The sequence below is a fragment of the Sinohyriopsis cumingii genome, chromosome 6 (assembly GCF_028554795.1).
Source record: "Sinohyriopsis cumingii isolate HCF-2022 chromosome 6, ASM2855479v2, whole genome shotgun sequence".
Lineage (NCBI taxonomy): Eukaryota > Metazoa > Mollusca > Bivalvia > Unionida > Unionidae > Sinohyriopsis > Sinohyriopsis cumingii.
The window spans coordinates 165,572,534-165,598,779 of NC_142966.1; the positions used below are offsets into that span (position 1 = coordinate 165,572,534).

Genomic DNA, 26,246 nt, shown 5'->3' on the forward strand with positions numbered 1-26,246 from the left:
TCTCCTCCGCCAGTGCATATACAGGATTATATAAATCTCTACAAACATTTCTGATTGTATAGTACTTTGATTCAACGGTTGAATCTCGTTTTCGCATATTTAGAATACGCGTACATACCGTACTGACATCCGGATCCCATCCATCCACCATCACATTCACCGTTGTTAGGACAAGCTCCTGTCATCCTGTCACACTGATTTGTTCCGCAGTGGCAAAGGTATTCACATGTTGGTCCAAAGCGAGCAAGGCTATGATTCCCTCTGACACAGTCCTCGGCTGAAATTTAGGCAATTAAGTTTTCAACACTGACTATGCAACGATAAGGTGCATTAACATCTTTTAATGTTGCTAGAACACTGATGAGGTCGTCATTTTTGATGGGGCGGAGGGGTTTTGTATATTCATTTCTTTCTTTTGCTAGGGTAAAATCTTACAGACCTAAACAACGAACGTGATTCTGCATAATTATATCTCCAGGCCTCCAAACATCATTGAATAACGATATGTAAATTAGATTGTATCTGTTAAAACCAGCTAACACAGTATCACCAGTTAGTATTTTTATGACAAAATGAATACAGGTTTCAACATATGAAAACAATTCGTAACGACAGGGGGAGCTCAGTTTCTGTATAGAAGAGCTCAGGTGGGTATGAGTTAATAGTAACTTTATGAAACGAGCTAAAATAATGCTACTACTGAATAACGTCTGACCTGTTGTAAAAGCAGTATCTGTCGAAATTCTCCTATTAAGATATGTTTGATTTTACTTCAATAATCTGACTTTCAAACCATGTTTGCGTGACAACATGCATTTGTTTGAAATACACTTTATTTTTAACAGCTGAATTTATAATAGCAAAGAGGATAAGCTCAATGAAATATTGGGTCGGAATGCACATTTGTTCATTTAGCAGAATTGTGTCGTCTAATTTGTTCCCATGCTTCGTCAAACAGTTAAAATATTATGTGGCATATTGATATGCTTGGCATATTTCTTATTTGTAACGATAAATAGAGAATTAAAATACACTCATATTATCCTAAATTATTCACAACATGCAATTAAAATCAAAGGAATTTTTAATAATTTGCATTCTTTGAACATTAAGATTTATTATACACACAGTAGAGCAATTAGATGCAAGCATATAAGAAAGAATTCCATATTATATGCAAAATATATCCAGTCATTCATATATCGCTATATCTAGACACACACACACACACACACACACACACACACACACATATATATATATATATATATATATATATATATATATATATATATATATATATATATATTCTTTCAGCATTGTATGTGACTGTATGTGTTTATGAAGAGTAAGTTTTGAACTCGAAAAGAAAAAAGGAGAGCGAAGAAGAGGGTGAATCAGCATACAACACATTCCCTAAATAGTACCTGTAGAATTCTTACCTATTTGACATTGATCACCATACTTTCCCGCTACACACGACTGACATCTGCCTGTAATTTTGTCGCAGTCTAAAGCTGAGCAGTTGAAACATGATTTGTCGCAATTGCCTCCATAGTAACCAGGCACACATTCTAGTAGAGATGAAAATAACAAAGATGACGTTTGTCATGAATCCATTAGTTAGATGCAAACTGCAAAACAACTTTGCTGTTTCGTCCAGCATAAAATTGTGTGTGCTTCTATTTGTATGTATTAAAATGTTCATACTTTCGAACATCCTACAGGAATATTTTTTTCAGGTTGGCCAATATATTAGTTTAGTTACCAGTAAAGCAGGTCATGTTTTTGGTGAATGAGTAAAATAGTCCATATAAACGTTAGTCTTTTCTTAGTGTTGGGATCATTTAAATAATGTTGATTTTTAAGAGTTCCGTACACTCAAATATATATTTAGAAGAAAACATATTTGATAACGTGATGACTGCTAGCATTGAACATATTTTGTAATAAAAAGTGGCAAACTTGACAGAATAACAATAATCTAAAAAATATGACTGATCCTTGCTTTATACACTATGTAATAGTTCGCAGACAAATTATTCAAATGTATTAAATAGACAACTATGTTAGCCGAGGAGTTCACACAGAATGCAATGGTTTTCATAAACAGAGCTTCACTTGCAAGCTACAAGTTTGGTAAACCTGCACTAAAGCAAGAGAAGCAAAACTTAAAGTTCAAATAAAGTGATTGTAACTCAGTTCATTCTGATATCTAGTCTGTACCACTAGAGTTAAAACACCTGCCTAGAGCTGTTTAACTTCAGTTATTAGAATTGCAGAAAACAAGTACCTCTTATGTTGCCTGAGCAGGTGTGCAATGGCTGCTGGCTGAAAACGAAGCCCGTTTGGAATCAGCTTGTTTTCGATTAGCTATTAGTGGGAGCGCAGTGAATCGTGGATTAGAGTGTATGAAGCACGTGGCGGTTTCCACGTAGGCCTAGCACGATCTAAGAAGCTCTACACTTTGGTATACGCATTCGAACAAATGGATGTTCACAGCGGGCCACCATGGTGGGACACAGGAAGTACGAATGGTTGAAATTATGCAGACATGAGGTAAGGGATGCGAATGCCGTGCGCATAAAGCCAAGCACACTTGAAGCCGAGTTTTCATCATGCTTAATGTGCGCAACCATTCGAGTCGTGCACAGGATTTGTAAGCAATGCTGTGGCTACATGTACAAAAATGCACTGAAAGAATTGAATGCCTTAAAGTTAATCCCCAGATTATTTGCTCAGCGGGTAGCTCGACACACCGAGACACAAGACTAAAATGTGGCTGCACTAGCTACTGGTGGTTCGCGACGCGATCAGGGAGCCAAAATGTATTTTAGAGATACTCACAGGTACATGGTACGCATACGCCAAGGTGTCGAAAGGTATGCGATTGTTTTCCTGGATGATATGTGCCCCAACGTGTAGAGAACCCTGCCAATGAAGTCAGATGCAACAGAGCCGTTTCCAGTCAGCCAGAAGATAAGGACGTCCAGATTAAGATTTACTTTCTTAGCCGTACCATCACCCAAATGCAGCCTGACTAGGTCGACCGGCTGGTGGATGCAATGCCTCTATTGAGGGTCACGTCGTCTAGCACTTCGAAAGGTTGGTTGAGTTAGAAGTGTGCGTATCAGCAAATTCAAGAACCTCAACAAGGACAACTTCCGCGTTCTGTCTGTGCCAGTTCCTCAACAGCAGCAAAGTGAGGCTTGATGTCAACTTCCCCAATGGTGTTCTTCTTATCAAGAACGACTAGGTAAAAATCAACATCAATCTTCTCATCAAAAAGAAAGCATATCCCTACGAGAACATTGAGCGTAAGGAGGGATTAGATGGGATGCACTTGATCCCCATTGAGGCCTTCTGCAGAACTCGCAGCCTCGCTGACATTGATGTAGTATATAAGAACACACTCAAAAATGGTATGACAGCATTTCGATTTCTAAACTCCAGGGGGCGACCACATTATCTAACTGCGCACTGATGTGCTGCTGCTATAAGCAAACTACTGCCAAGACCCATCCAATTATCTTAGCTTCAGCAGGATGAGATGAATGCCATCATCAAGTACACTTGTGTGAAGTTTGAGCTTTTACCCACATTTATATGCACATGTTCATCAAATGTGTGCTCTCTGGAGGTTTGTCTTAGTTGTATTACCGGTTCCGATCATGGCCAAGCACACCTAACATCTGGATTACCAACTCCAGTGCTGACTATGTGTATGTTATCAGCAGGTGAACAGTCTTCTGACATGTTGTTTCTTTGGTTCATCTTCAAGGATAGCGGAACCATGTATGCCATTATTTATCGCATATGGCACCACACAGCGATGCGCTACATATGACAAAGCGGATCCCATGACGAGCAAAGCAAGTACCCGCCGATATGACCACGCCAGACGAATTCCACTGAGACTACCTGCGCGACCCAGCTCGAACATTGTGCGGTAAATATACTGGTAGTTAGAAGATGGTGACCATTTAGGGTTAAAAGGACTACTGCGGGATCCACAATGGACCATCAAGCTAAACAAACGCTTAGGGTTGAGAGTTACTAATGTCCGCATGGTCATGGAGTTCAACTAGAACACGAGGATGGCGCTCTACATAAAGCTTAACACGGATTTGCCGGCCAAAGTAGAAAATAAACTTAATAAGGTTACCTCAGACTCGTGAATAAATCTGCTTTCGGAAGCTAGATGGAGGATCCCTGCAAGTGGATGTTGGTCGCTCTAGTTCAGCTGCGGAAATGTGTGACCATCGCAGAAACCGTCATTGTCGGCATTTAAACCATGCCACGCGAAGTACTGCCCCAGATCAAAACGACCGACCACCAAAACGTTACAGTCCGGTAGGCCGAAGACGTGCGCAAGGCCCATATTGTCAGCATAGCTAGGGGTTCGGACCTGCGCTTGCCTCATATTCTTGCCGATAAACAGCGACATACGATATGGCCTACATTCTTGAGGTACAGTAACAATCCTTCGAGATGGGGCGCGCTACTTTCCGAGACAGCAACGTCGGAGTCCTACTGTACTTTTCGTAGAAGCCCGGTGACTACATCCGGAACGACCGTGTCGACCTGCTGAAGGCTCCTTCCTTCCCGCTTAATAGCGACGAAATACATTCACTGAACTACGGGTCAGAAGATATTGTTCTCAACACGGGTCAGAAGATATTGTTCGTGAAAGACACCATAGACAATACTAGACGAGATCCGGAACGGAAAAATACCCTTTGATGAATCACGATTCTGAGGTAGACATTGCCATCCACCGAGTGATGTCTAGTACAAGCCCAAACTTCATTCTTGACTTCGTGATGCGGAAAGGGCAGTGAGACGGCAGGGGACCTTTTTCTTTTTCCATGGCTTTCAAGTCTGTTACCAAAAGGATCCAGTATAGCGCAATCTCTGATGAGTTATAATGGTAAATAGTTTGTAGCAGGACATTTCCGCCCTGATTCTTCTGTCTGTGTGCAGTTCAGAACGATCTGGTTTAGATCTGAGGCAAAAAAGTCTAAACTCCGGATACAAAATCGGATTCCAACCGCGAGCGAATTTCGGGTGTAAAAATAAATTGGTCTAAAAAATACGCTCTTCCATCTGTGTTTTGTAATGCGACTAGAAACTCCAGATTATTTGGTACCACTGTAGAGCTACATCTGTCTATTTTTATATAATACCATCCACATTATTGTATCTTAAATGACCATGACGCTATTGAGCTAGGAATTATGGTACTACCTAATGATGCTTGAACGGGGCGCTAATGGGGTTAATGTGTTAAAGGTATGTTCCGAAACAAGGTGGTGTGTAATGCTAATATTGAGATAATAACAATTACTCTGTCTTCATGGTGATTTTACAGAGTGAAAATGTATTGAGATGAGTCCGTGATGTGTTCCAAGCAAAAACACCTCCATCTGCTTGATAGATAGATAGATAGATAGATAGATAGATAGATAGATAGATGGGTATCGCATACATTTAAAAATAACATTGCTTTCATAGTGAAGACAAGAAGATTTGTAAAATTTAACAAATAATTTATTTCCCTAGAACACAAAGTGAAAATTTGAGAAAAAAGAACTTACGGTATTGCAAATTAAATCCAGCAAATAATCTAAGAATTAAAGACACAAGTCCTGATAATATAAAGTTCAAATCCCTAAGAGGTCCAAAATTGAAGGCAATGGCGTGTGTGTTATGGTCTGCGTCGTACTGATGTGTCAACAATTTCTTGTTGAATCACATAAATATTATTCCAGGTTTGAAATCAGTATAAATTCTAATGCATGTCTTTATCCAAGAGTTTTATCAGAGCACATTTTTATTTCCAGAGCAAATAATCACTTGAATTCAATAATTTAAAGAAAAGAAAATTCAGCCCAAACTGGACACAACATAACACAACTGAAAGTGATACATTTTAAAGCTTAACTGGCAAAATCCTGACAGTCATAAGATAATATAGTTATATGTTTGATCTCAGGTCACACATTAGCATTTTCTAAAAACAACCTTCACCTAACGGAAAATAACATTCTTTAATGATCTAATGAGCCTTGTATATTTAAAACATAATACCCTATAAAGTTCACTTTGGAATCCAAAAAACTCTGACCCAAATCAATATGGTTACCTGAATAATATTTCAGTTAAATGGCTCATGCACATTCAGAATAATTAAGCGATTATTAGTTATTTACATAATGAAATAAAACAAATAAAAAATTCAATCAGGTCAAACAGAACTGAACTCAGTTTTGACAGTGTCAAGTCCTGTAAACAATGTTACTTTACAAGAACCAGTAATGGAGAAAAAAAATTAACAGACAAACAATTAAATTAAATATACATAGCAGTATACGAAATTGAGATCCGCACACGGTTAATGAATACGCATATATAAACATTGTTTAAACAGTAGCTATTGATTATATAGATCTGTGATGAATTGGCACTGATTAATCATTAGCTACTTTTAAAAAAAAGCGAAAAAAATTATTAACATCTCCAGCACAATTCCATAGCAATCTCTCTCTCTCTCTCTCTCTCTCTCTCTCTCTCTCTCATACACTGATATGTGTGGAGTCAGAGAGTAAAAATTCGGCTAGATGAAACCCTTGAAACTGACCTTACAATACGAAACCTAAAATAACCGGCGTGGTGGTAACGATACCTTTACACTTTTCCTGTGATTCATGTATAGCAGTCACAATAACAATGACACAAAGTTTAATAGCTTGTCGATACCGTATCGATAATAATGTAGTTAAGATCACCACATGTACTGTAAATATATTTACTGTTTTTATTAATTATATTAATATTCCAAAATGCATGGTTGTAGTTTAGTGAGAACACTTCTTTGCTCTCTCCTTTGTACACCACCCCACCCCAAGTCTGCGTAACAAGCGTTCCCTCACTTTTTTAATGCATTCTCTCACTTCCTTTTCAACAGCACTGTCAAAAGCAGATTATTTGTCAATATTAAAATGTCCGAGGGCCGCTCCTTCCTCTCTACTGCCCTCCATGTTAATTGGTCGGGCGGCTGACTAACTGACCAACAGAGAAACAGAGGGACTGACCATAATAATAATACCTTCTTGGTAACTGACGCTCCTCTCTTGGCTAGTCTGTCGGCATATCATTTTTTCGGACCACTCCGGTGGCCTAGTGGTTAGAGCGATCGCCTCATATGCTAGAGTCATACGAAATACTTAAAAAATTGGTACTATTAGCTTCCTTGCTATGTGCTCATCATTAAATTAGAACTGGTAGGTCTGATGTCAGGATAATGTGACTGGGTGACACATCATGCTACATGTCTGCGGGATGATGCCACAATGCTAAAAAAATCACTATAAACTGCCACACTACAGACATCAAAGTGATATGACCTAAAAATTCTTACAGCTACGTTAAAATTTCCAAATCACACACTGTTTCTCTCTCTCTCTCTCTCTCTCTCTCTCTCTCTCTCGTAATAAGATAAGGGCGAGATATCAGCAAACAAACTAGCATAGCAAATTTTCTCCCGTATCATTTCTGGACCTATGAGTGATAGTAAAAGCTACAGTGAAAACGACCACCGGAAATGGGGATACACAGGGAGAGATTGTTCATGAAAACAATAATATGGTCGGTAGCAATGCCAATCAGAACATAATATTGGCTTAAATGAACTTTAAATACGCATATATAAACATTGTTTCAACGGTAGTATAATATAGATCAATGATAAATTTGCCTTGATTAATCAATGGGGATGTAAAAAAAATTATCCCCGCTCTCTATCCACCCCAGCCACTTTTAGCTCATGCTTACTAGACAAAATACCCGAAACGCTGTTTAGTGAGAGAGAAAAATAAGTTTGGCTGGACTTGATGAGACCCTTGAAACTATACTTGCAACCGGTAACATACAATAACCGGGGTCGTTTAAACGTAACGTGTAAATTTTCCTTGGTATTAATCTTCAATACTCCCAATATCAATGATACAATGATCAGGGGCGGATTAAGGCTCACTGGTGCCCTAAGCACTGACAAATCTTCGTACCCCCCTCCTTTCCACGTACACCTGGGAAGATAACCCTAGGGTACACCACGATCAAGAAACAGAACATTATGATCAATTTGCACTAGCTTTATCATTTTTTTTTTTACAAATCTTCATTCGTTTTTTTTTTTTCTCACCCTTTTCTCAACTTTGTGGTGCCCCCTTTGGCTCTGGTGCCCTAAGCACGTGCTTAGTCTGCTTAATGGTTAATACGCCCCTGACAATGATAATGCACTGTATATTGCATTGTAAGAAGGCACCAGTATATTGTAAGTCTATTTAATGTTCTTCTTGTTTGTTATATTTTAAACCTCTAATAAGGTTCTAAAAGACTATAATCCTTAAATATTGTAAGTATGTTCGAACGTTGCTACCGTCTCTCTCGATCGATCGATCGATAGCATGATACGAGAATGTATTCGCGAGAATCTTTAAATATTGTATGTCCGAACGTCACTCGATCGGTAGATCGACCATCATAGGAAGATACGAGAATGTATCCGCGAGAAAACGAACGTAAAGGATTTTCGCCAGTGTCATGCGACGATGTTTCTGGACCTGTGAATGATGGTAAACGTTACAGTCTTTAAAACTGGAGTTATCTTCCTTGATATAATAGAGGCATATGACACTGTCTGGCATGCATGGCTGTTGCTGAAAATGTATAGAGTATTGCCGTGCTGGTTAGTCAAGACCATCGAACTGTTCATTCCCGACAGGCACTTCAGAGTGCACATCCTAGAGATCTGCAGCTCGCGGAGCCGTTAGATCAAAGGATTCCCACATGGGTCTGTTAATTCACCATGTTTGTACAGTGTCTATATCAATGATTTACCTGAAACACAGTCGCCCAAGTTCATGTATGCAGATGACATTGCTCTTGGGACCCAATATCGTCCCTTTACTGAGCTTGATGAGGTACTGAACAAGGACATGGAGGAAATTAAGGACTTCTTCAAGAAATGGCGTCTCAACCAAGCACAGCAGAGACAGTCTCCAGCGTCTTCCACCTTACCAATGCAAATGCGAACCGCGAGCTTTAAATCCTCCTGTCTGCCCTCCTGAATTTAACCCTTACGTCATCTGTGCACCACGCTGAACCGGTTCCAGATATAACAGGGTCGCTGTGCAGTCAACCTTGCACAATGGGGCCATGCCACTCACTCTTCCAGTTGCTGTGGAAATATACAGACCATGTCACACTTTGTGAACAACTGCCCACTAACAAAGGTCTCCGCTGGACTGCAGGTTTTTCATCTTGCTGATGCTTACGCTGTTAAATGGCTGAGAACGCATTGCACACGATAAATAAATAAATGAGCGCTACAGTCAAACTGACCACAGAAAGGGGAGAGCGAGAGAGGTAGATTGGTAGAGAGAAATGAAAGATAAAAATACGATTATGGTCGGTATCAAAGTTAACGAAAGCATAATAATAGTTCAAATCAACTGTAAATACATTTCACTGTTTCAATTACCTCCTTGTTGGTTCGTCATTTCGATTAGTTTATATTTCACACTCGTTTAAGTGCGCAAGATGCTAACCAAGCTGTATTTGTAGCGCTCTAACTTTTTCACTGAAACCATCATTTATGTTTAAGTCATGAATATGGCTTATATTTATTTAATCAGTATGAACAAAACAAGAAGCTTAAAAAAAAGAAAACAAACAATTTATCAATTTGCAATGCGTTTCGTGAATAGCCGAATTAGGCAAAAAAGAACAGTTTGTAGCGGACACGTTGGAGAGGGATTTGAAGAAAGTAGGATAAAAACATACTTGAACAGAAAAATGAGAAAACTAACACTTAAGACTTAATGTGTTTTGGATGTTTGTTAATGTTTGTTACCTTTCTAGAATTAATTTCAAGCAAGAGACAGATCAATGGCTAAATAATTAAATAATTGTTATGCAAATCAGATTATTCAAATAAGGCAAATTTATTTTTCGATTGTCTCCAAACTGTCACAGTTACCAAAAAGCATCCAATCCAGATCCATCAGGTAGTCTATGAAAAGCCAGGGGACATTGTAACTTCAGATTCCGGTGAAAATAATCAAAAGAATAGAAAATATGCTTACCACCAAAAACTTGTACTTCACATAAACTCAGTACACGGTTGGTCCCCTGTAGATCAATCTTAACAAATCGAGCCAAGACGTCAGGTTTAAGGCCCGGCTCTATGACCAGAGGAGGGTCGTTGGTGCCGTTGTACTGGTCCTGGTAAGATTGACTGAATGTCATGTTGTCATAACTCAGTAAAATCCGGAAATTCCTTAATCTTTCATTCACTGAAACCAGTAGTTCATGGCATGATTTGACAAGAGTTCGTTGAAGTACACATATATTTGTGAAAAACGTCTAACAAAAACATTTATGATGTATCTGAATAACTCCACAAACATGCACGAGAATACTTATGAATGTACTTGTAACTGATATCAGCACATCGTGTTCTAAAGAAATATTATACAATACGTTCGTCTTATTTGAAACACTTAGCCTTTCTCATGAGGCGATTTTGGTACTTGACTCTAGAAGTGTCAGGCTTCGTTAGATGATGGTTTAAATAAAATGGAATCAACGCTATTGCCGATAGCCTTTGTATATTGTCATCTAGGTTGTACATATATAATCAGATATTTTTGTAATTCTGGAAGATTTATAAGTTCAAACATTCTTTATAGTGCTTAGAAGTTCGTTAAATTAATGACAGAGCTCTTATATATCTTTATTTCAGAACATTATAGCTATAAAATCTAACTGTTTAGCCCAATGATGATATGCTTGAGTATTGACAAAATTTGTACAGATGCTTTCTGATGACTACATGCATGTTCAGCCAACATATCACTCCCTTTGGATTAAGCTGAGAGAATCTTAAGAATTTAGGTATACGATGCTAAAGTTTATCAAACGTAAAAGAACGTGCGTGAAACATTTGTGAGTCTTTCCATTCTTCGATATGACGAAAAGTTCCTACAATGCCTTATATGCAGAGATATATGTCAACTGGCGTTTTCAACTATGATAGTCCTCTGCCAGACAATCTATGATTCGAACACATGTATATACATTATATCTTTTATTTATCGGAGGAAGGTAAACAAAATATGTAATCTCAGACACAATCATCAAACGACAAAGTTAAAAAGGGTAAGTACTTGAAGAGTCATGTCGGTCCATAACCATGCAATATGCCCCTCTCATTTCCTTAAATATATATTTCATTTTTATCCCGGACAGCTAAATATCAATCAACTTAAAAATGAAATTGTCTGTTTTTCTCCGTTGTGCTATTTGTATTCTTGGATTATATACATGAAGGCCAAACAGGTCTTATCAAGCATATTACTTAACCCTTGTACGTGAAAATAAGCAACATCATATGGCATTCAATTTCATACACATGTAAACATAAAACAAAACCTTGAAACGACGTACTCCACTTACGTATTAATATTAGAATGAAAAATTGAACAGAAAATTTGGCAAGCGTTCAGGTATGAAAAATATTATAAATTATTTAAATGTGCATCAATATGGGGTTCTGCATAAGAAGAATCTATATACATTCAAGTTTTCCTTTAATCTGGAGTAGCACGCGCGCGCACACACGCACACACACATATACACACACCAATAATCCAGGGCATATAGACTTTTTAAAAGATGCTGATTACTCAATAATAATGAGACTTGTCCACGAATAGTGAAGATCGCAATTGAACTCTTCGTCTATAATTGTTTCTCTATCTTCATTCCTCCCCCTCCCTCCACCCTCTCACCAATTCTCTCTCTCTCTCTCTCTCTCTCTCTCTCTCTCTCTCTCTCTCTCTCGCGTCAACACACACACACAGAGGAACACGTGTATTTAGAAACAAAGCTTTTCCATGTTTGTTTATTACTCTAATTTAAGTCCCTGGATAAACGACTGTAGAAATAACGAAATATTGAAAGAGGAACAAACTTAAGGCATTGAACGAAGAATATATATATATATATATATATATATATATATATATATATATATATATATATATATATATATATATATATATATATATATATATATATATGCACATATATACACACAGAGTGTTATAATTAAATCCAACATACTCCTAAACCGTTCAGGGAAAATCGAGCAGTCCGAGTAGATTCCAAGTCTTCGAATGTGCTGATATGCCAACAGTTTTGATGTATTATAAAGGCATTGTCCAGAACTCCCTTGAATAAACTCAGAATAATCCTAGAATAGTATTTTAGTCCAGAGTCAATGAGCATTTTGTAAATTCCAATGAATAATGCAAACAAACATTTCATCTTTAATTATATATAAACACAACACGAGACACATCTGCAGATTTATATTAAAGGACAAACATTGGAAATTGAAACTAATTCACTGTCCACTTCCATGTATTTATACACATCTTACAGCTGTATATCGCAAGTGTTCCTGCTCCATATATGTTGCAATCCTTCCAATGTGACTTATGTCACAAATATCTTACGTCGCAAAAGAATCTGCCTGACCGAAACATTCAATGGAAAAACGCCCCAAGCATGCACAGAAACACATTATTGCGAGTAATTTAAAACTTGAAAATAATGATGCGCAAAGTAACAAAAAATAATGATTAACATAACTGTGTGATTTGGATTTTTGAGATTGTTATAAGAATTATTTCAGTCATATCAGGTTTATAATGAACTTGAACCCTTTATTTGTTTGTGACTGTATGAATTGATTCATCTTTCTAACTCGGCTTTTAGCCTCGTAAAAGAAGTGTTAGTCTTGTAAGTCGTACTATTTGTACATCGGCAATATTTCGGTGTCCGTGCAGTAAAGTGAAGTAAATTGGGAGACGCACTCGTCTGGTGCACGATTTGATACAATTTGTTTCCAAAAAACGACTCGTAGTTGGTCCCAATAAAGTGTCGGCCCTCAACCGACTGTAAAGCATCTTTCTACACGTCAAAGTTCACCACTAACCTCGTTCGATAGTTCAGTGTCAAACCTTTCGCTTTGCAGTAGGCGTGTAGCTTGTCCTGTGAGTTTCGTTATTCGTAACCGTAACATTTTCTAGGACAGTCTCTAGGAAAATTCAGAAGTTTGATTTTAGGATAATCATCCGTTCATGCCCTGAACTGTCTCTTTCAATCTATGGGTAAGGATGATGAGGATGGTCAATATAGACCCAACGTTTTGTGTCAAAGTGCAGGAAACGATCTCCTAACGGTTCTAAGGTTTCTTAGAATTATTAGCGAGCGTGGGTCGTCATACATACAGCAATGCTGACATCTCCAAACTTGTCGGCAGTTCTTACTTGGAACTGCACTTCATAAGAAATTTGTCTTGATCTTCGGGAGTCTGGTACCTGGAAAGATAGCTACTGAGTTCTTGTTTGAGTTTCAAAAAGCGTTGACTTAGCTCGAGAAAATACATTTATTTGTGTTGACGTCCTTTTATTACTTGTCTGTCTTGGGGAATTAGCACATTTCGTACATTTCTAATACTTGGTATCCCAGTTCCAGAGCAAGAAACAATTCCACGCTCACCGTATTTCCTGTCAAGCGCGTTCTTCCTATGTGTGATGAATATGTTAGTTTTGCTTAGAGGTTCGGCAAATCTACGACATACGGGAAACATCAGTTTTCCTTGGCAATGGTAGAGTAAGCCTGGATGGTACAAGTTGGTGGGAGTTAAGGCTTTGCATCTGATCAATATTTTATATTGACAAATATTTTCCACATATATGTGTTCCGTGAAAATTTGTGGATGTCCAGTTGCAAGTTACAATATTTTCACACCCAATGATACAGTGAACACAAATCCAGGTATTTTAATTTGTTTCTTCTTTCTCCTTATTCTCGAGGTACAACGTGCATGTCATTTATTCATCCTCCAAATACACTGTAGCATGGTTTTAAATGGTCCACCAGGTTACTACTTTCTACGATGCGCTTAAACTCGCGATCGGTTTTCAATCGTCGATTGTGCTCTGGATGCCACATTTAAACCACTTGCTATCGTTCTTGCTCTAACTTCAGGCCACGATGGTAACTTTTCTCGTGCATGTTTCCAATAGCGAGCATTCGAGGAATCCGGTGATACAGATCATGGGATCAAAATGTTATTCGTGGTGAAATACGCAAATGAATTTTCTGTCTGGGATATTTGGACCGCGAAACACCAATGTCCCATGCACCACTTCAGGGTATACTTTCAACGCGACTCAAGCAGCCAAGACTTCGTACAGTTCTTGCATTTGAGGAACTCCACGGGCCATGCCTTTCAATTGTCCAGCATGCTTTAACTGGAGTTCTGCTTCTTGTTTGAGTGGGACAGATCTTCGAATGCTGCTTCAGTCTCTTTTCCATTCTACAGTGTCCTTGTTAGCATACGTTCATCTCCCGACGACGGACCGAGGTAAATGCATCTTTTCTTGGGCAATGTTAATGTGGACGATGTTCTGTTTGGTGCTACGAACGTCGTCTGCCAATAACACTTGACTTCATTCACCGCCCCTTTCGGAGGGGTATGTGAGTCATGAAAAATATAGCTTTACTATTGGTGATGTGAAATTGGTCATTTAATTGATGAACGTGTTGAATCTTGTTGATACCTTAGCAGGTGTCAATTATGTTGGACTGCTAAACTCGAACCAGATAGTGGCTTCAAATGGTTATGATAAAAAGAAAGTCTCAAACATTCGCATTGTTTGGCTTGCCATCGTCGTTTCAGTGTGGTTAACATGGAATCCTGCAAATTGGGGATGAAACTTTCTGTTTCCTCGAGCGACACCTCGGACTTGAACACTTTAAACTTCACCATCTAAGTGTAAACCGTGGCTCTAAATTTTCTGGAGGAACGTTTTTCCGTCTCTCGAATGTAGTAATACTTTTCGGGTGTTACTAGCTGACTATTGATGGAGGTAGACTCTCTTGGACCTTGTGTTAATGCGTTCATTCAGGGTCACACATGTCGACTTCAAAATCGCTGGCACGAATTTGAGCCAAAACTTCTCATGCAAGGTGATATGTCACGTCGTAGACTCTTACTTTCTTCTAATTTTTCACTGGTCGTGCGATAGTTTCATTTTGAATTCACAATTTAATTTGACTATTTTTACATGCAGCAGACCCCTATATATAGGTGGAGTCTGTTAGAGTCAAGAATTCATTCAACTCTCAAACTGCCACAATGGATGAGCAAATACGGATTGAACTTCTGGTGAAATTTTTCAGGGGAGGGGGCGGTATAATAATGTTACTTCAGAGAGGACGACATAATACTCCTCACTAGATACAAGTCAAGATACTTGCTATACCAGTAAGGACAAATGACATTGGATAACAGAATACCAAAAAGCTTCACAGCCAGCAAAGGAAATACAGGAAAAGAGAGAGACAGCGGCCAAGATATATATTAACATTGTCAGGAAAGATGACACTGGTCTACAAAATGAGCTACAAAAAAACAGAACCAATCAAAGAAACAGGAGGAGGAGGACCTGGCTTCTAAAGATGACTAAGAACCCATATATGTCAAGATGAACAAGAAAAGACGGCGAAAAGAGACTAAAGACGAGTAAGAACCGCTGCTGGTGAATAAATTCAAAAGAGAAATAGTGGAAGAAGAAGAAACCAGTTACTTTTGGTGATGTGTTGTGAAATGTCATATCGATTTTAAAAATGAATATAATAAAGGAAACGTAAGAGCCTCTTCGTCTTGAGTTTTATAGACTATGGATAAAAGCACGCGCACACACGTATTCACACACGCAGAAAGTTCACACATGATGGGAACAAGGATTTAAGTTTTATTGATTTGGCTAACTTTGAGTAGAATCGCTTTTCTGCAGAGATGGATTCCTTTGGAAAATACTGTTTTATGTTTGTTCATTAACAACCTCATAGACTGGTCATGGTTATATTTCACTGTTTTATACCCTTGACAGGAACAAGTCCTGGTTCTTCTGCTATTGTGGATGATTTGTTGCGGTCACTGTTGCTGAGTACATAACAGTGGTAATGACATTATAGGTAGTGATACCTGGGTTGGGAATGTTTAGCACGGGAAGGTCTCATTTGTTTGGGTCGAGGTAAAGAATTGTGATACATTTGTTTCAGGTACATTACCACTGTATAAATGTCGTGCAGCACACACAGCGTTTGGTACCGTCAGTATTCTGTCCTCCCAACTTTCCTTTTTGTCTTCTTCTACTATTCTTTTCTCTTGCTCTTGCTGTTGAAAAGCAAAGGCTTGCTCTGCTTCGTTATGTTGTTGTAATGTCACTCTTCTTTTCCCTCTATTTATGTCTCTAATCCTCTACCCGAGGTAAGGCAGGAGAAGGTGGAGAAGATGTTGTTGCGAAGAGGAAAGACAATCTTCATAATCCCAATTAAATTAGTCCTCTTCTGGAACCATAACCATCATTGTTTTCATAGCTACCGTGCCATCGCTCCTTAGTAGTTAAAGGGGGCACTTTACGGACAATGGGAATTAGCATTAAAAACACCCCTGGGTCAGATTACGGACAATGGAAATTTAACATGGCGAAAAATCGTGGGTCAGATTACGGACAAGGGGAATTAACATGGCAAAAAATCGTGGGTTACTTTACGAACAAGGGGAATTTAACATGGGGAATAGAGTTTGGGTTTGTTTAGGGACAAGGGGAATGGAACATGGGATTTTTTTTTTTAAATTTTAAAAAAAATTTTTTTAAAAAAGGGGTAGGCAATTCAAAGGCTATCTCTTTTCGAGAAATATGGCTGGCCCTGAAAAGGGCCTTTGGTTTATGTTAATATGCCCTTAACATAAAGGGCATTTGCGACATCTTTTCCTCAAACTTCGTCTTACAGCAGGGCCATACATCAGAGTCCTCTTGAGGCAACCTTGTCTCTCTATATAGACTCTTCTTATCCACAGACTGCTGTTGGTCCTGTAGACAACGGTCCACTTGGATCGGACATACATGAGCATGTCCGTCCTGAACATCATTGTTGACACAAGGGTTGAAGATTCAACGTCGGTCCACATGTTGAGGCTCCGAGAATAGGTGAATCAATACAGTGAACTGCGCTTATTTATAGGGACAGAAAGGATTGAAACGGATTGAGTTCATTCACCAATCCGAACACGCGTTACAGAATTCAGTCAGCCCGCATCCAATCCGAAGAGAGCAGTCTGTGACGTCACGTAGTCAATATAGATTCGCTAGCGCTTGTGTGCAGTCAATCTATGCGATAGTGATTCAACATGACGGAAACTCAGAAAACGATCCAGTGGGGTGCACCAGCAGGGGAGACCGCCCAAGGGAACCCGGACTTACTTTCAGAAGAGGTGAATTGGGATTTTGTGGATTTTCTCTCCTCGCAAGAATTTGTTCCGGAACCTTCGTTACCTTCTTCATTACCGCAAGTGGAGAATTTTAGACAGAGACAGAAAGAAGAATTGGAGAAATTTATACAACGACAAAAGGAAGCGGAACAGGCTTTTCTCCTACAGCAACAGCAACAAGAAGAAGAGGTAAGAAAAAAACAACAGCAAGAAGAAGTAGCAGCAAAGAAACAAGAGGGTGAAAATCAAACGGTCACGGTACTGTTGGACATTTTAGCGGAGTTAAGAAGTCTGAAACAAATGTATCAGACTTCTTTATCACGACCGAAGAGAATACGACCTTCCCGAGCCAAACATGTCAACCCTGTGACTAAACCTACCGTACCACCCTTAGTGATTTCAACCCAATCATTACGCAGTCCAGAAGTAGGCCTTGGCCGTGGCAAAGGCTTAAGGCAGTTAAAATTGATTGCTTAAACTCACCCCTGCACCATAAAGAAAAAAAGGCCCTTTTCAGGGCCACCCACATTTCTCGAAAAGAAATACAATTTCAATTTGCCAATAACTCAAAAAAACTCACCCATTTTACCCTTATATTACGTGTCTGTGTATGAGTGCGTGAGTGTAGCTTCTTATTTTAAAATCAAAACTCAAAGACTCTTACCTTATATCATTCATTTATTCTTTTCTCCATTTTTTACAATCCAATTCACAATTCACAACACAACACTTTAATAAAAAGTTCATTGATTTCTTCTTTTCTCCTTGTTTAGTCTCTCTGTTTTTTGAATTTCTTCACCGTCACACTCTTTTCCTCTTCTTCTTCCTCCTCGCTTTCTTCCCTTCTTCTTTTTTTCTCCTGTTTCTTTTTCTTCCCCTGTCTTCCTTCTTCCTCAGAAGAATCCCTCTCTTCCTCTGAAGAATCCCTCTCTTCTTCTGAAGAATTCCTCTTTTCTTCTGACTCCTCTTGTTTCTTTTTTGGGCAATCTGGAGACCAATGTCCTTTTTCTTGACAATAATAACAGGTATCTTGACTTTTGTCTTTTTTATCCCCTGTTTTTTTTCTTTTTTGACGGTCTGGACACTCTGAAGACCAATGCCCTTTCTTCTGACAGATATAGCAAGTATCTTGACTTTTATCTCTAAAGGAAGGAGAGTAGTCCGTAGGCTGGTCTGAAGAGAATTTTCTAATGACCCCTCGCAAAGCTCTGACGAAACGTTCCATCTGGTTAGTCTCTTCCATCGTTGTGCTCGGCTTGAGAGTGAAATGAATAGTGAAAGGACAAGACACACGCCCTTTTATATACGCTGGTCTGCTATGACTATAAAGTAGTTTATGGTGTTTGAACTTGAGTCATTTGACTTTTTGCTTTCAAGATGAAACGATCCCATTCATTCGAGAAGAAAGAAGAAGAAAGTAAGAGGCAGAAACGTGATCTATCGCCTCGTACCAGGGCTGAAATCTTGGCACAAATTCATGCCAGTGATTTTGAAGAGGACATGAGTGAACCGGAATCCCAACCCTCTAAACCAAGTTCACCACCCTTAGTCAACCCTGAAAAGTACTATTCCATTCGAGAGACGGAAAAGCGCTCCTCTAGAAAATTTAGAACTACGGCTTACAAATACACGGTGAAGTTTAAAGATTTCAAGGCTGAAGTGCCGTTAGAGAAAGCAGAAGTGTTCATCACCGAGGTGTGGGATTCTTTGCTCACTGCACTCAAGCGACAATGTCAACCCAAAGAAGACGATCGCTTGAGACTTTCCATACAACACGACGGTTTGAAATCCCCTGTTTGGATCGAGTTTAGCACCCCTGCAGAATTGACCGCTTCCAAAGTCATGGACAAGATTCAACACGTGCAACAATCTAATGACCAGTTTGACATCACCGATGGAAAAGCCACATTGGACATGACCCACGTCTCTCCTCCTCAAGGGACAGGACGCAAAAAGATGTTATTGGTGGACGACCTTCGCAACACCAAAAAGAGTCTCGTCCGAATTAACAACCCTCATGACCAGATGTGTTTAGCCCGTGCCATCGTGGTGGGACGAACCTATGCCAACAAGAACGACACGGTAGAATGGAAAAGAACCTGGGACACTATTCAACGTTCCGACCGAGCCAAACAACGAAACGAAGCAGAACTCCTGTTACAACAAGCCGGACTGTCCAAAGACACACCCTGTGGCATTCCTGAGATGCAAAAATTGCAAGATGCCCTAGCTCCACGCTACACCTTGAAAGTGCACCCTCAAGAAGTGCGCGGACCTCTGTTGTTTCGAGGCCAAGATTTTAAGGACGGAAAATACATTCACCTTTATCATCACGATGACCATTTCGATACATTTACCAGTATCACTGGATTCCTGGGATATGCTTATTATTGTGAGAAATGTGACTATGGTTATAATAATCGAGAGCAACACAAACATTGTGGATGGAAATGCTCAGGATGTTTGGCCTCTCCACCCTGTCTGAGCGAAGAACCAGTGCCTTGTTCCACTTGTCTGCGCACGTTTGTCAGCCCTACCTGTTACCAACAACATTTGAAGACGCAAGGTTCACAGAACAAATGCGCTTGTCAACTCCTGAGATTGTGCCCTACGTGTGGACAAGGCATACGTACCAATAATACCAAGGCACACGTATGTTCAGGAAAGAAAAAATGTCACATTTGTCACCACATCGTGGACTTGGAACACGAATGTTACGTGCAGAAATACCAACCCCCACCAGAGAAAGAGGACGGTCACAAGAAGAAAGGCAATTTCATCTTTTTCGATTTCGAATGCATGCAAGAGACTGGCATTCACATTCCTAATTTCTGCGTGGCTCATCGAGCGTGCGAGAAGTGCATTCAAGAACCTATCTTCAGTCATTGCCCTCACTGCAGCAAGATTCCCGGAGGGCGTGAAAAAATCTTTCGGGGACCAAACACGTTAGCCGATTTTGCCCAATGGGTCTTAGACCCCGTCGACAAGACGTGGAGCCAAGAGGACATCGAACGTTACGGAGATTGTCATCGTCATGCCACGGTGATGGCTCACAATTTCTCTGGATACGATGGACAGTTTCTTCTCAGATACTATACGGAACAAGGCACCGAGCGTCCTAAAGTGACTTTGAACGGAGCCAAAATCATTTTCATGCAAGTGGGACAAGTACAGTTTAAAGATTCGATGAGCTATTTGGCCATGCCTTTGAGTCGAATGCCTAAAACGTTTGGAATGACAGAAATGGCTAAAGGGTACTTTCCACACTTTTTCAATACGGAAGCCAATCAACATGCCGTTCTACCCCATTTGCCTGAGGCTCACTATTACGACCCCGACAACATGCGTACCGAACAACGAGAACCTTTCTACGCTTGGTACCAGGCTCACGCCTCGGACCCTTTCGACTTTCAGGAAGAAATGTTAAAGTATTGTCGTTCCGACGTGGACATTTTACGACGTTGCTGTGGAAAATTTCGAGAACTGTTCATGGAACACGGAGGGGTCGATCCTTTGAAAGAAGCTTGCACCATTGCCAAAGCGTGTTCCTTAGTGTATCGACAACGATTCATGCCTGAAAACACCGTGGCTGTCATCAGTCCTCAAACGACCCACTTTGTCAAACGTCAATACTCGGTCAAAGCCCTACGTTGGTTACATTACTTGTGCGACAAGGAAGACAAGTGGATTCAACATGCCCGCAACGGAGGGGGCGAAAAGACCATCGGAACGTATTCGGTCGATGGCTGGGACTTAGAAAACCCCAAGATCGTGTACGAGTTTAACGGTTGCTTATTTCACGGATGTCCCGTCTGCTACCCTGACCGTGACACTAAAAATCAGTTTTTGCAACGGACCATGGAAGACCTGTACCAGGACACTTGTCAGCGTCGCCTAAAGTTAGAACAGCAAGGATACCAAGTGGTGGAAATGTGGGAACACGAGTACGATCACCGTATGAAAACCGATCCCGAGTTTAAACGCCTCGTGGAAAGTTACCAGTTCATGGACCCGCTGAACCCGAGGGATAGTTTGTACGGAGGAAGGACCAATGCCACCTGTTTGCTGTACCAAGCCGACGAAGAGAAAGGAGAAGAAATCAAATACTTGGACGTGTGTTCGCTGTATCCCTACGTGTGCAAATATTGTCGCTTTCCTGTAGGGCATCCGCAATTGTTGACGGAACACATCGACCTGAAAAACATCCGACAATACGAAGGCTTGATCAAGTGTAAAGTTTTGCCTCCCACGAACCTATACCATCCCGTCTTACCTCACCATTGTCAAGGCAAACTGATGTTTCCCTTGTGCCGTACTTGTGCCGAAACGTGCAACCAAGACCAACCTTGTCAGCACACCCAGGAAAACGGGCCTTGACGGGAACCTGGGTCAGCGTAGAATTGTTCAAAGCTCTGGACATGGGATACCAACTGTTAGAAGTGTACGAAATTTGTCACTTTCCCAAGACACAACAATACCACAAGGGTGATCCCAGTCAGAAAGGCATTTTCGCCGACCACGTGGATGCCTTTTTGAAACTGAAGCAAGAAGCCAGCGGCTATCCTTCCTGGTGTCACACTCCCGAAGACCAAATACAATTCAAAGAGAAATACTACGAACAAGAAGGCATCACTTTAGACCACATCGAGAAAAACGAAGGCAGGCGATCGTTTGCCAAAGTGATGTTAAATTGCTTGTGGGGTAAAATGGCACAACGACCGTGTTTACCGAAGACGGAATATTTGACAGAACCTTCCCGCTACTTCCAGATGATTCACGACAAAACCAAATACATGAAACACGTGGACGTCGTTCGAGAGAATTTGATCTTGGTCAATTACGAAGAAGATCTGGACTTTGTACAAGACGACCCTTTTGGAAATGTCATCATTGCGGCTTACGTGACAGCCCATGCTCGCTTAAAATTGTACGAAGCTTTAGAACTGTTAGAAGAACGCGTCCTGTACTTTGACACGGACAGTTGCATTTACATCCATCACCCGATTCAACATCACCCTAACATCGAAGGAGACCGTTTAGGAGCCTGGACAGACGAGCATCCCGACGACAAGATTCTAAGTTTTGTCAGTGGCGGTCCCAAAAATTACGGCTACGAATACCGTGACAAACAGCAGCAGAGGGGGCGAATCGGACATTTTGTCCAATCGTTATTTGGCTTAATTATTACTTTCTGCACTCAACGATCTAGTGTCGTCAGCGCCTGGTAAAAAAAAAACGACGACGTCGTTGGGGGATCGTCGCGTCGTCATTTGGTTTAATTAACACCTTCTGCGCGCCGATCCCCAGCGTCGTCAGCGTCCGGTAAGCACATCGACGACCGCGTCGATGTCATCGCCCCCTCTGCTGCTAAGTGGTTATTTACAATGAAAATTATTTACAACTAACCGAATATTTGGTCAAGTCCAATACGATATCGTGTCCGAGGATCATGTAAATTTATCGTTATGAATCCATGTGGGGTCGACTGAGCATGACTAAAAAAGTTTCGAAAAACATTAAAGTCCATGTCACCGCCGCACCATGTCTGCCAAATATTTCGTAGCGTGTGTGTATCAACGCCGTTGAATACAGCAAGAATATTGCAGTTATCTCTGATTACTTTTGGAATCTGAGTGTATCGTTGAGTGACATATATCACGTCAGTGTTTTTATGCCTGCCTCTGGAAAATATCCTAGCTGGGTTCTTTTGATTGTCTAACATAACATCATCGTACACGACTAGATTGTTAACGTCGCCATCAATATCATCAATACCCGGTGCATCATTGATATCCGTAATAAACTCAATAACATTCTTTTTAGCGATCGCTGATGCATTCTCGTTGAAATCTTTCAACACCTCGTAGCATCGTTGATCATCTACGCTAGGAGCAACCAAATACAACTTATCCCACTTCATCCATCTCATTATTAAATTGAGTAACAATTGCGTCTTGCCGGATCCAGATGGTCCGATGATAATCATCCGGATCGAGTTTGGTAACGCTGCAACATGCTTAACTGGTTCTCTTGTTTTAGTCGCCGAAAAATCAATTATATTCATATCTCTATACATAAATTATGGATCTATATTGTGTGAAGTGTAGAGTGCGTACTGGCACAAATGATATGACAACCGTTACGACAAGAAATAACAGATCGGCGCTTACTGGTAAGTGTGTACAATGCGGTACAAAGAAATTTAGATTTATTTCTATTAGACCCGGAGATGTTTTAAAAAAAAGCGAGGAGGTGACATCGCAGCCAAATTGGCAAAACTCCCCGGAACACCGTGGGCAAAGTATCCAGGAGAAAAACACCTCCCAGGATATAACTACTGTGGCCCCGGAACACGATTAGATATTAGACTCGATGATCAAAATCAGCCCAAACCCGGTGAGTATCCAATAAACGCTATCGATAAGGCGTGTCATGCTCATGATGTTGCTTACAAAAGTAGCGATCTGCAACAGCGTCATATCGCGGATGTAAAATTAATTCACGCATTAAATGCTATTCCTGATAAATCCGTCAAAGAAAAATTGGCCTCATGGTTGGTAAAATCGGCTATGAAAGGTAAATTAATGATTGGCGCTGGTAATTAATAACAATCATCCAAGAAAAACGATGGATTCCATCTATTATTCTCCGAGAGGATACTGGAAGGGGAAGGCCGCAATTGGTAAGCTTGCAAGCGCTGCAAAGGTAACAAAGACCACTGCGGCTAATTGGTTATCCAAACAGGCTATATGGCAAATCTATCTACCACCGCCTAAACAAATCAACTTCTCGCGCTTTGATGTCAGCGTACCTAATGAAGTTCATCAGGCTGATATACTATTTCTGCCGCATGACAACGGTTACAAATACGCGCTAACCGTAGTTGATGTTGCGAGTCGATACAAACAAGCGGAGCCGTTAAAAACAAAGTCAGCAACTGAAGTAGCCGCTGCGTTTGAAAGAATTTATCGAAGAGGCCCTCTGCGCTGGCCAAATCTATTACAAGTTGATCCCGGTAGTGAATTTCGCGGTGCTGTTTTATCAACGCTGAAACATCATAGCGTCGCGATACGACGAGGTCATACTGCGCTACATCGTGATCAGGCAATTGTTGAACGATTCAATCGGACTCTCGCTGAACGGTTATTTGGATATCAATACGCGAAGGAATTCATCCAAGAAAAACGATCTCGTGAATGGGTTAAAAGGTTGCCAGGTGTAATTGCAGCGTTAAATAACGAGATTACCCGAGTAATCAACATGAAGCCCAGCGACGCGATTAAATACGAGTATATACCCGGAAAATTAAAAATAAATAGCGTTTCTAAGCCGATTCTTGGCGATGTCACTGTTAGATATCTATATGAACCAGGAGAGCTTGAAGGCGGTAAAAAAAGGGCTACCGATCCTATTTGGAGTGTTACCACACATAACATATCAACGATAACACGATCAACTGGTAGACCACCGATCTATAGACTGGATTCAATTGCTCCTCAGCGCGGATTTACACGCGAGCAACTACAAGTGATACCTAACGATACTCAATTACCCCCGCGTGGTCTTAACTAGCGCCGTTGCGTCTATTACACTCAAGACAGGTCAACCTCACATTGTTTTTGACATGACCGAGACTGTTATCGATCCTATCCACGGTAAATTGGCGAGTGTCTTTATCCGAATAACGCCAACTCATTATACAATTGCAACTTGCGCAGTGATTATTCTGTTGTTGTCGTAGCGAGATTATTAATTCGGCATCAATATCAAAACGCCGCTGTTTTTTTTTATCCTGTTGGCGGTAACCCGAGAGTTTTCTATCAATGACGCTTGCATCGATGGTGACTTTGTCGCCGGCTTCGTCAGTGACTCCGTCACCGGCTCCGTCAATAACAATTCTTCGAAGCTGATTTATCCTTCGTACTCTGGACACTGCAAGATAGACTAGATTCGACCATTCGATGCGATTATCAACTATCCAAACAATTGTGTCCGTGATGGTTAGTCCCTGCGAGGAATGTATTGTTGTTGCGTATCCTAGCGTCCACGGGGATTTATCAGCACGTAGCGCGTCCTCGACGACGCTGATATCAACGAGCACGATATCATTCAGCACGAGAATTTGTTTTTCTGTCCGGCCTGGAATTTCAACTTCAATGTTCTGCCGCCGTGTGTCCGCGGGTCTATAACATAACGGCACTGGACGCGTTGGAAACTTTTCCTTATGCAACGTAAACAACTTCCGCTGAAGTGTGTCTCTGACTATCTTTCTACTCGCTACAATCAAATCGTTTGGTCTCCATGTTTCCCAGAATTCATTTAACGGCGTTTCCGGAATCACCTCGCGAATTATTTCACATTGAATTCTATCCGGCTGTAATCTGATTAATTTCTTAACCTCGCGCAGTTGTTCATCAAGTGCTCGGTAATCAGTATCGGTTTCTTCATAATAGTCCACAAAACCCCTTAACCAATCATGTGGACCCTCGCCGACAAATGGTGGTGGTTGGCCATGGTCCCCACACATGATTACCGCTGTATTCGCGCGCAGCAACCACTCAAGAAACATTTGTAAAGTATCTAACGAAACAGTACATATCTCATCCCAGATGATAATGTCGGGAATAAATTTTTCACCCATTCGATCAGGAGTCCACTCACCGCCGCTGTATCGAAAGAAGCTGTGATAAGTAACGGCGTCAACATTTCGTTGTTTTATCTCTCGCGCTAGTCTATGAGTCGGTGTAAGCACGATTATACTTGCCCGCGTTCGAAATAATTCAATTGCCCGAGTCGTCTTTCCTGACCCGCCACAGCCGCTTAAATA

At 40.5% G+C, this 26,246-nt stretch overlaps 1 protein-coding gene across 1 annotated transcript in view; it reads right to left on the reverse strand.

The window, feature by feature from the left end:
* Nucleotides 1–26,246, reverse strand: part of LOC149798469 (uncharacterized) — an 84,988-nt gene that overhangs the window by 20,326 nt on the left and 38,416 nt on the right. Inside the window, exons 3-5 of the mRNA XM_089960877.1 lie at nucleotides 10,149–10,358; nucleotides 1,443–1,574; nucleotides 119–277 (exon numbers count right to left, since the gene is read on the reverse strand). Coding sequence (XP_089817003.1) covers nucleotides 119–277; nucleotides 1,443–1,574; nucleotides 10,149–10,358 — 501 coding nt within the window. The remainder of the gene's footprint in view (nucleotides 1–118; nucleotides 278–1,442; nucleotides 1,575–10,148; nucleotides 10,359–26,246) is intronic.